Below are 10,941 nucleotides of genomic sequence, written 5' to 3'. Positions count from 1 at the left end.
GTCGGGCTGAACAAAAATAATGCAAGGCGGAATCAATACCATTGAAGAGGTACCCTTAAATCAGATTCTTTTCTGTTTTGATGAAAAACTATGTGGAAGTCACCATTGAATATGCAATACATGTCTTTTGAGGCAAAAATTTATGAAGTAATTACAACTTCTTATTGTTTTCTTTAAAGGTTTAATGCAGAAATGAAAAACTGCGTCTTGATATTTTGCGCGTGTTGTACTTTTCGATTTTCCCGCCGTTTTCTATCGATGTTCCGCAAAATATTTAGAGTTGCCGATCTTGAACTAAATATAGATTTTTATGAACGCTTGATGGCGCTCTTGTGTGACGCGTCATTGTTTACAAAGAAACTCGCACGTAGCAGATTATGGAAACATCCAACCCTTTGAGAGACCAAAATTTCGAGAAGAATCAACAAATTGATGTCGTTAAATAAAGCAGACAAAATATCTTAGGTCTGCAGATCGTTTTAATCATTGTAAAAATATCAGTCAAGAGCAGGCGTCTTCAACAGGTCAGCACGTGTACACGAAAACAGAACCAACCATATATCATTGCAAATTTATTAATGTTGTTATGAATAAATAAATTTTCAAAAGAAGTCTTGATTATTTCATTAAAATGTTTTATTTTTATATGTATCTATCTCTTTAACATCAAATAAGACGAACTAATAAGCTGATTTGATCTCGTATGTGGAAAATTCATTTGATAATTTGGAGGCATGACATCTGACATTTGCGCGCCTTGTGACGTAAAGTTCAAAGGTCAGGACGCAGAATAGGAAGTGTTTCGGTCGTCTGTCATGCCATGCTTGTTTACAAACATTCTGAACGCTGCAATTTCTTTGAGGATAAGTGATTATTTTTAGTAAGATTTTTTTTATTAGATATGTATTTGAAACGCAAGAGATTACGCTTTTGAATAAAATATATGCAAAGTTCCAAGAGTAGGAATTTCCTCACTGACATGTGCGATTGATCAGTTGATAATCGTTTACAACATAGCCTATATATTTGATAGTTACAATCAATAAGCTTATAAAACTTCAATTATTGGCGTGTTTAGCTGAATAAGATTTCGATTTGTAGATTTAAGACAGAAAATGTTCAACGCAGTAAAAGAATATTTAGAAAAAGGGGCAGAGAAGTGGGATGCAGACACTGAAAGATTTTTAAGACAGAAATTAGAAAATGCATGCGTTGTAAGTATAATTTATCATGAATTTAATTTATAGCATTTATTTTATGAAGAGGCCCGCATCAAGTGATTATTCAATGTTTATAATATGATATATATGGGTACTTTAAGGAATAATTTAAGTTATTTTCATATCTTGTGTATAATTACAGTTCTGTACTACCGGTATGATATTACATATAGTATATCGTTATACCCCCTACCCCCCCCCCCCCTTTGTATCGATATTCGTACATGTACTTTGATTTTTTAATTTATGCAGCAGTCTAAAAGATTTGGAAAGGATGCAGAAGAGCTTCGAAGTTTGCAAGAAATGCTGTATGTACTCTACACAACTCTATCAAACAGTGATATGGCCAAAAGGGTCAAGAAAGTTGGATTTGACAGAATGATAAGTATCTCTTTCAATTACATTCTTTAAAAGCGAATCCTTTTTGAATAAATGAGATTTCCAAGTTTGGCAGTAATTAAAGTTGTTTTAACTATAATATTGCGAGTCCAAGAGAAATGTTGAAATTCCGGATTTGATATAGAAGTTCTATTGTGAATTCAGCAATAAATACATATACTCAGAGCTATTCATGCATAGAATGAAAATATAATGTTTTTATTGTTTTTTTATACTTAGGAAAGTGTTTTGATGAAGCTCTTTCAAAAGACCACCAGGAGAGGAAAGAATGGGAAGTGATAGAGGAACAGCTCTTGGATGTTGTCAACGTATGTTTATTATCTTCTTAAAAAGCAATAAAATGACAAGTTGCTTTCAAGCCAATGGAAACATCCCACTTCTCATCTCTTTTCACATTTGAAAGAGTAGATTGTCACCCTTGGCTAGTGAAATTTCTCTCTGCCATAATAAAAAAAATTAATGATACATGAAATGTGTATAAAAACAGAATGAATAATTGCAGTAACACATAAAACCTAGCTGATATGGTTTGCTGGATACAATATTTTAATAAGAAGTTGCATTGTAGGCCATTGCAGAGGGCTTGACAGATGGTATGAATTGAAATAGTTCAAATTTAGCTTTAAGTTTTTTTTCTTGAAATTGAAAAAGTTTATGCAGTACATGCAATGTTATGCACTGTTTTTGTTAGAGTTTGTTGGATTTGCAGTGTAATTTTGTAACAAAATTAGACACAGCTAGGTATAGATATGAATTTACATTACAATTGTATAACAAAATTTCATTTATTGCTACTGACACTTTTTAATGAATTATCTTTATCTTTAATTTGTCTCTGTAATTGAATATTTTTCATGTGCATCCCGATGTTACATGTATTATCATCTGTGTGCAATTTAAAAATAGTCCATACATGTATATCAAATAGACAGAATTGTTTCAAACAAACTTTTAACTAGCTTGAATGCAAATTAAAAATTACACAATGTACATGCTTATATATGAATTATAATTTATTTTAATTCAGACAAAGACAGTTTTCTGTTGGAATTTTGTCCTAAGTGTCTAGACCTGGTCTTGAAAAGACAGACAAATTATCTTCATGGCATAGAGGTTTGTGTTCATGCAATAAAAAGTTTTAAAAACTAAATAATGGTTGTTGAATCTTATTGTTACAATGAACAATTTGTTGTGTCTCATGATTAACAATTGTTTGTGACTTTTAGGTTCTTAAAGGATGCAATATGATTCTTGAAAACTGCACATTGACTACCAAAGAAAAGATGTTACAGAGGACTGATAACGCTAACAAACTGTAAGGTTTAACAACATACCATAGCTATTAATTATTTCTTAGTTCTATAACTATCAACATGTTTTGGTACATTTTTTTTAGGAAAGCCATTGCAGCAAAATTAGAGGCACTAGGAGGTAAAGAATTCAATTATTTATGTCACAGAGCTTTGTACTTAAATGTTGGTTTGTATTTGCTGTGTTTAAGTTCATGCATAATTCAAAAAAAAAATGCATGTAAAATTGAATTCCTGGAAAATCTTTTGCAGATTATGAGTGTCAAGTTGGAATACTGGAGTGCTTGTTCAGAATTATTCCAAGGAAGCAAAGAAGAGAATATGCCACAAATTTCTTTCATAGCCAAACCATTCTTGACAGGTTCATGCTTATAAAAGATGCTCAGTTTGAAACAGTAAGTGATGCATATGATTCTCAATAATTTGTTTTCTGTGATAAGGGAGACAACTTTTTACATTTCAAACAAAGTCACTTTTACAATTGTTTTTCAGGACTGCAGAATCTTTTTGAATGAATACAATGCTTCCATACCCAACCAACTGTGAGTAGGAAGAAATATGAATTGTTAATCTATTTTTTATTGCAATTGTACTAAAGTAAGACTTAAATTGCTGTATAATGTATATTGCTATATTAAGTAATCAAATGTTTGCCTTGTACTTGCAGTGTTTATTCCATCCCTTGTACCCGTGTTGTATTAGGCAACAAAGAGGTAATTATAAAAGTGATTGATTTTATTTTGCTTTCACCATCAGATGGATATAGAAATTTAATTCTTTTTTCCTTTTAGCTGGTCAAGCCTAATGATGAAGAATATGAACAGTTTTGGGTAGATTTTAACACAGGAACAAAGAGAATCACATTGTTTTGTGAACAAAGCAGTAATTCAGAGGTATGTGCAATTGCTTTGCAAATTGGAGCATATTCATGGATATTAAGTACAGCATGCATGTACATGTATGTGAATAAATGTGTACCTGTACATTTTGTTTGTTTAAATATATTACTGTACAGTACCATTTATTTATTGATATAGTGTACACTTGATATTTTATTTGAAAAGATTTTTTCTTTTTTCAGAATGATTGTGACTTCTGGGAAACTATTTCTATAAGAAATGAAGATGTTGCAGAAATCAAACTGCAAAGTGTGAAAAATATTCAATTTTTATGTAATAGATTTATGTTATAGATATTTTAAGATACATGTACCAAAATACCAGATTCAGGAATAACTGTAGATTAAAAAAAAATGAAGTAAATTAAAACTTAAAGAATTGACAATAATACATGTATTTTCTAACTTCAGAGACAAAGATAACCACAGACCTTGAAATAGTGTTTGAAAAACCAATAAGAATTTTGTTTCCAAGTCAAACATCAGTAGATGGACAGCACATGCAAATCCACTTTGCATCTGAGACTGACATTGAGCTTGTGGTTGAACAGACTCTTCCAGATTGTTGTAATGTCATTCAGGTGAGAATTTCCCCCCACATTTTTATTATTTAACAACTGGATATAAAACAAAAAAAAAAAAGATATTTTAATTGCCCTCTGGTATTTTCATTAATTTGTCATGATTGATGACATCACGTATATTAAATACATGTATTAGCATTTGTCTGCTGTAGTAACAAAAAACTTTGACATTCTTGGAATAGATTTCTTTCATTGGTATAATATATCATTTGGCCAAAAATCACATAACAAATGTAAACAGGTAATTATTCTGTGAAAGGGTTATCAAGACCTCAGCATGACTATTCTTGGCATCCTATTTAACGTTTGAAATATTGATTAAATATAAAATGTGTACATATTTGAAACAATCACAGAGTTCACAAAAAGTTTCTACAGTGGAGTTTCCTGTAAAAATTCAAAGAGATTTCTCTCAGGTGAGCCTATACCTCTCATTAACTGCATTCCAAGTATGATGTGCATCATTTTTATTTTCTAATGTCTGTCAACAAGTATGCAGTGATTATAATTCTTTGAGCAATTTCTTTTAGTCTTTCTTACCGGTATTTATCAAAATATATAAATGAGGAAATTGGTAATCAATATCTACATGTAGAGGTTGATAGCAAATCTCCTGAATATTTCTTGCATGTAATACTTGGTTTACTGTTTGGGTAAAATGCACATTTAGATACATGTACAATGCAGATAAAAGTTTTTCTTACGTTACCCCATAAAGCTTTAAATATAGTTCCTTGCATCTGCATTCACCGCACTTCATTTTAAATCATCATAGGAAGTAACAATACCAAAACCTACGGAGAAAAACACACACAAAGCTTCCAGTCCCTGTACACCAATGCATCTTGTACAAGACAACTGGAGGAGGGAAAGAAAAGATAGTGGACCACTGCGCACAGATACTGAACGGGAGGAACAGAAAAAGAGACCGGTCAAACAGGCAGCAGTTAGAGTGAGCAGCAAGAAAGGATATAGTTCATCTGTATCATCAAAGGCATCTCGTACAGCATCTCCACTAAAGATATCATCAGCAACTTTCTATTCAAATGTTCAAAGCAAAAGAGAACATAAAGGTGTGACATTTTATATGTTTAATGCTTCTAAGAATTTTCATGTTTGTAGAATAATTTTACATGTATCTGTCTACATGCAACTTTAAACTTGTCTTCGACATATTTTTTTAACTTAAAAAAAATGAATGGTCATGCAAGGTCAAAGTTGATGCTAGTAAATGGTCAATGTTTTCATGGGACACACCATAGTGACTCTCAAAAACATTCTGTTGTAATGATTTTGTGTATTTTTTGTATAGTGTTTCTTGTTGTTGATTGGTTTGTTGATTCTTAATACAGTGTAATGCAATTTAATTAAAGTGACCACCCCAAAGATACCAGCTGTTGGTAAAAAGAAGAAAGTTAAAACACCTGTTGTAACTGTTACCCCACCAGTCAAAAAGTTTAAAACCAATGTTGAAGCTGGGAAAAGAGGGAGCACAAAAACTCTAAATGACAGGGAAAAGAAAACTGAAACAAAACCACAGAGACTTCAGAGTACATGTGAGTATCTTGTATAGAATGCATGACTAAAGTATCTTAAGTAAGGGTAAATGACAATATTTATAATGAAATAATTTCTGACTGGGTGGAGTAAAGAACATTAATAATTACATTTAATCTGATGCTGGAAAATTAAAAGAAACAGAATCTTGTTTGATCAAATGAAATGCTATAATTTTATTTGCTCACATGCTTTCCTGCAATTGACAATTTTTTCACTAAGGTGTTTTAGGTATTTTTGCAATTTCTGTTACATGTAATAGGATTGATAGTATGTTATTTTAGCCACAAATTCATCTAAAGAAAAGAAGGAAACAATTAGTAAATCAACATCCACAAATGTCCCTGAAGACAAGAATGATATGTCTGATTTAGACATTGATGAAGAGTTACTTCTCAGTGAAATGGATGATGCTGTTGAAGATCTGCAAATTCTTGACAAAAAAGAGCAAGGCTGGAAGAAAACTGACAGACCACAAACTAAAAACAGCAAAAATATGAAAAATATTAACTATACTGAGACAGGTCAATCAAAATTGAAGCATTCTAGTGAACAAGAAAAGGACACTGCTTTGGATATCATTGGGAGCAAATATTCAAATTCCGATAATCATATTTCTTCTAAAAAGGAGAATGTTTTACAAAAGGACATTTTTAAAATTCCTCCCAAAAAATTGTGCAACACTGGTACAGAATGTGACAAACTTGAAACAACAGTTTCCCCAGTGAATGACTGTAAAAGAGAAGTAAAACAAATTGCTAAAAGTGATGCAGAAGTTGTAGAAAATATGATTCAACCGACTGAAGTAGATTCTGTAGATTCTGATGCTGATGATTGTCTAATGACCAATGTTTGTGTGTATACAGAGTCAGATACAGAAAGTACCAGAGATAGTAATAGTCAACAAGAGACTGAAAACCAGCAATGTGCTGTAGGGAAAAGAAGTAGGAAATGTGTGCAACAAAATGTGTCAAATAACTCCGGTATCAATGAAAGTGAGGAAAAAGACAAAAAACTGCAGGGGAGAAAAAGGGGGCCTACCAAAACCTCCACTAAGAAGCAGATATCTCCTGTTGTAGAGTTACAAAGACTGGAAACAAGAGAGAGTTACCCTGTAAACAGTACAGTACCCACTAAAGATGAGGAGCCAATGGATAAAAAGTCTGTTCAACCCAGCAAGAAGCGTGGTCGACCAAAAGGTTCCAAGAAAAAAGAAGCAAAAGCACCCCCTGCATCAAGTAAAACACAAAAAAGCACTACTGGGAAAAGTCTCTATGCTTTAACAGATAAAACCAAGCAGTGTTTGGACAATCTTCCCATGACAGATACTGCTGTGTTTGAATGGAAAGATGAAGATGAGGAAGAAAGTAATGCTAAAGTTATTCAGACAATTTCAAAATCTGCTCCACTTGTGGATGTAGTAGATTCTGACCAAGAAAATGAAATAGATGTTATTCAAGAAAGCCAAGAGAATGCCAGATATTCAAATGACTGTGCGAGTAATAAAAGTCTGGCCACAGATCTTAGTTTTAAAGAAAGCCCTTGGTATAAGTGCATGCCTCAACATTCCAAATACAACACTAAATGGTTTAAGACATATGGCAAATTGAGGGGTAGTCAGAGAGTACCAACTGCAAATAATAAAGATGTTGATTTTTGTGGCGATAGCCCAGCAGTCAAGAAATACTCTCAGCAAGTCACAAAGACACTGTCAGTACAGATGACATACTCATCACAGTGTGTGTCCTCTCCAGGTGGAGATGCTGGTAATGACCCTTACATTTTTGATGACAATTGTTCAGAATACAGCAATAACTTAATGATGAACTCAAATAAAACCAAGCCAAAACAAATCAATCAAAAATCTGTGAAGAGAGGAAAGGGAAGGGGTAGGAAGAAGACAAATTCCCCTGATTATGTGTACAAAGATGTGCATACCAATAGACAGATTAAGTCAAACAAAGTTCATGGTGAGAGACAAAAAGCATCCAAGAAGGAAGACAGCCTGAACAGCTATGATGCTATAAAGCAGAGCAGGATCAGTAAATATAACCACACTGATGAGGAAAATATAGTTTCATTATATCAGATGGAAAATACCTGCCAATTGGAAAGACAACAATCTAAACCAAAGCCGAAGAATTCTGGTGCAAGTAAAACTAGTCAAAGGTGCAGTAACAGACAAAAAGAATCTGATGAGGATGACTATGCCATCTCCTGTATTCCAAGTCCTGAAGAAGCATTTGATGATGGTTCATTGTCAGGTTCTCCTTTGGAATCCCAGAATATCCCTGGGAGTTGTATGGATAATTGGAAACAAACAAAAGATTACTCATTTATGGAGGAAAAAAGTGAAGTACAGGTATGTGACTTTTGATGAATTAGAAATTTAAAGCAATTGGTGGATGTAAATCAGTTTATCATTAATCAATGAACATCAATGATAATGGAAATGTACAGTTCCTATCCTTAAATTTAATGAATTGCTTTGTTAAATGGAAGTATTATCAAAGATACAGGGTATTGCCAGTTCACCATACTTTTTTAGATGCTCAAACTGATCAGACTATTTTTAAAGTTTATAACACTTTCATACAATGACATAAACAACAAATCTAAATGTTTGCCTTGCAATCAGTGCTGGGATTTGGATTTATCTCTTGTAGCAGTATGCAATTTGATGCCTTGCACTCTTGTTTGTTGAAAGTAATAGTGGCCTTTTTATTTATCTTAGAAATATGCTGTTGATACAGGAGAAATGCCTAGTCCTTCTGAAAGTCCAGTCCCAAGGAAAAAGCAGAAAAGAAGGTATTGGTAGATCATGTACCGGTAATCTACAAATGTATATTTACAAATACCTGTAGCACTTATTTTGAGTCTTTGATTCACAGTTTTTGGTTTCTTTAGTAATAGGTCAAAGATGATACAGAATTCAGAAAACAGTCCAGCCAACACTGCCAAGCCTACAACCCCCGAGTCTATTTTATCAAAATTCAGACAGAGTTGTCAGGTACAGTAACTTAGAATTACAACTAATGAAGTTATGGCATAGTTAAAAGTTGCATAGATAATGGTGTAATGTTTGTTTTGTAGAAATTAGTCGAAGAATCATGTTGTTCAGAGGAAAATGTAGCCTCAAGGTATACTATGAGCAATTAAAATTAAACAATTTGAAGCATGTTAACTGTTTAACAAGATGCACTTCTTATAAATTAAATAACCATATTAGAATATAACACAGTACAGAGTACATGTTTTACTTATACTGTAACATTCTAGCCTTTGTAATACATTTATTGATGAATATTTTCCACAGACTGCAGACTCCCCTTCTAGCTGTAAGTCCCTATGTTGGGCGAACTGAACAAGATGAGGTACTGAATTTGAAGAGATTCTACATGTATTCATTATTTGCATCTGGATTCATATTGATCAGAAACATGTAGTAATGAACCAGTTAGGTCCATAGTAAAGAAAAAAATTGGAGTATGCATTCAATTGAACTGAAAAATCTTGCATATCAAAATTCAAAATCTGGAATATATCATGGATATACCAAATTGACTGAAGTCTAAATAGTTAAATTATTTCAATTTCCATTACTGGAATCCTCTGATAATTCAAAACCTCAAAACTTTTTTTTCAACTGGTATCCCCAGTGAGACCAAAAGTGAATTTGAATGTTATGGAGATGGCTTAATTAAATTCCGATGAATTACCTTATAGACAGAATATATGAACCTTTGTATGAATCAGTGCTTTACTGACTCCCCCTCCCCCTTCAGCATGGTATTTCATCTGAATTTATAAACATAAGGGGCATTCTAATTTTCTGCTCTGTACTTTATGTGCTTTTGCAGATAGAGAATGAGATTGATTGCTCCCAAAGATCAGAGAAAAGCCAAAGCCAAGGTAAATTTTGAGTTGTTACATCATTAGATAGAGATTTATGATGTTCACTGCTGATGAAATAATCATGTATACATCATGGACACTTTATATTCACCGGTATTTCTTTTTTCTCTTTTAGAATCCATTGAAAGTGAACCAAGATGTTTAAAAAGGAAGCACAAAATATCCTTATCTCAAATTTCAGCAGATTTCCGTTTATAAGTTGTTGTAGAAATTATTCAAAAGTGGATGCAATACTTTGTGCTTAATTTGCAAAACAAAATACTGATAGGAGAAAAGTATTTCTTATGTTCTTATCTCAATATTTTATCCAACAAAATGACACAATACTGGTGTTCAATTTTGTTATGTATCTTAATAAATAAATAGAGGAAAACATGGTAAAAAAAGAAAGAGTACAAAGAAGTCTCCTTAACAGTTTTAAGCAAAAGAAAACAGTTGTCTGACTGAGGAGGATATAGTTGTGGATAAAGGCTTGCAGATGAATTGGTTGCAGAGGATCCAGGCAGCACACACATACAAAACAAGTAAACAGAAATTAATTTTAATTTTCCAAAATGTAAATTAATTTATTATTGCATATACAATTTAGAAAATAATTTTGATTATTGTATAAATATGCTTTAATTGATAATTGTAGGTGATGATGACAAGGAAAATATGTCTATATCCATTAGTACAGCTTCATCCCAGGAAGTAGAAAGTGTTGTATCAGAAAAGATCAGTTCCTTTGGAGTTGAAATACAAAACCACATGCAGGCAAACTATCTTTTGAAATTTGATGACTGGTGCTTGAATGGTTTCAAATTCTTAGATCAAAGTTTCAGTATACTGGGGTTCAAGTGTGCATGTTGTTACCATATATCAAATCTTATGTTTATATAAGTACCTGTAGATAGTTAAATGTCAGTAGACCCAAAGAAAACTTAAGGTTACTGCTATATAATAATGTGGAATCATTAGATTTTTTGGTGATTCAATTTTCGTGGAATTCTTGGGTACCTTTTATCCAGGAATTAACATCCTCCATGAATTAATAAACTAGGATTATAAAGTCATTT

General features: G+C 32.5%; 1 protein-coding gene across 8 annotated transcripts; it reads left to right on the top strand.

Annotated features, from left to right (window-relative positions):
• The first annotated feature begins 350 nt into the window (after nt 1–350).
• On the top strand, nt 351–10,800 carry LOC105318402 (synaptonemal complex protein 2). Of its 8 annotated transcripts, none has more exons than XM_066065420.1 (26): nt 351–524; nt 1,102–1,214; nt 1,473–1,601; nt 1,835–1,927; nt 2,188–2,212; nt 2,647–2,732; nt 2,846–2,934; nt 3,016–3,050; nt 3,182–3,324; nt 3,422–3,471; nt 3,597–3,642; nt 3,721–3,822; nt 4,011–4,077; nt 4,239–4,408; nt 4,768–4,827; nt 5,187–5,484; nt 5,785–5,967; nt 6,253–8,330; nt 8,703–8,776; nt 8,876–8,978; nt 9,062–9,108; nt 9,285–9,342; nt 9,829–9,880; nt 9,999–10,042; nt 10,305–10,407; nt 10,521–10,798. In XM_066065420.1, the coding sequence occupies exons 2-26, from the start codon at nt 1,116–1,118 to the stop codon at nt 10,763–10,765; spliced, it is 4,479 nt and encodes a 1,492-aa protein (XP_065921492.1). In that variant the 5' UTR covers nt 351–524; nt 1,102–1,115; the 3' UTR covers nt 10,766–10,798. The 8 variants fall into 8 exon arrangements, with proteins under 8 accessions (XP_065921492.1, XP_065921495.1, XP_065921494.1 ...); XM_066065423.1 differs by lacking the exon at nt 351–524 and adding an exon at nt 723–880 and having other exon boundaries at nt 1,476–1,605; nt 1,839–1,927; nt 10,521–10,800; XM_066065422.1 differs by lacking the exon at nt 351–524 and adding an exon at nt 723–880 and having other exon boundaries at nt 1,476–1,601; nt 10,521–10,799.
• The last annotated feature ends 141 nt before the right edge of the window (nt 10,801–10,941 follow it).

Source organism: Magallana gigas, chromosome 7 (genome assembly GCF_963853765.1).
Source record: "Magallana gigas chromosome 7, xbMagGiga1.1, whole genome shotgun sequence".
Classification (NCBI taxonomy): Eukaryota; Metazoa; Mollusca; class Bivalvia; order Ostreida; family Ostreidae; genus Magallana; species Magallana gigas.
The sequence above is the reverse complement of the archived record's forward strand: the minus strand, read 5'-3'. Positions and strand labels throughout refer to the sequence as shown.

Bases quoted from the DNA above. Each gene is read 5' to 3' on its own strand.
- LOC105318402 (XM_066065420.1), top strand. From the start codon at position 1,116: ATGTTCAACGCAGTAAAAGAATATTTAGAAAAAGGGGCAGAGAAGTGG. The intron at 3,051-3,181 runs GTAAAGAATTCA...AATCTTTTGCAG, and splicing joins AAAATTAGAGGCACTAGGAG to ATTATGAGTGTCAAGTTGGA. The intron at 8,331-8,702 runs GTATGTGACTTT...TATTTATCTTAG, and splicing joins AGGAAAAAAGTGAAGTACAG to AAATATGCTGTTGATACAGG.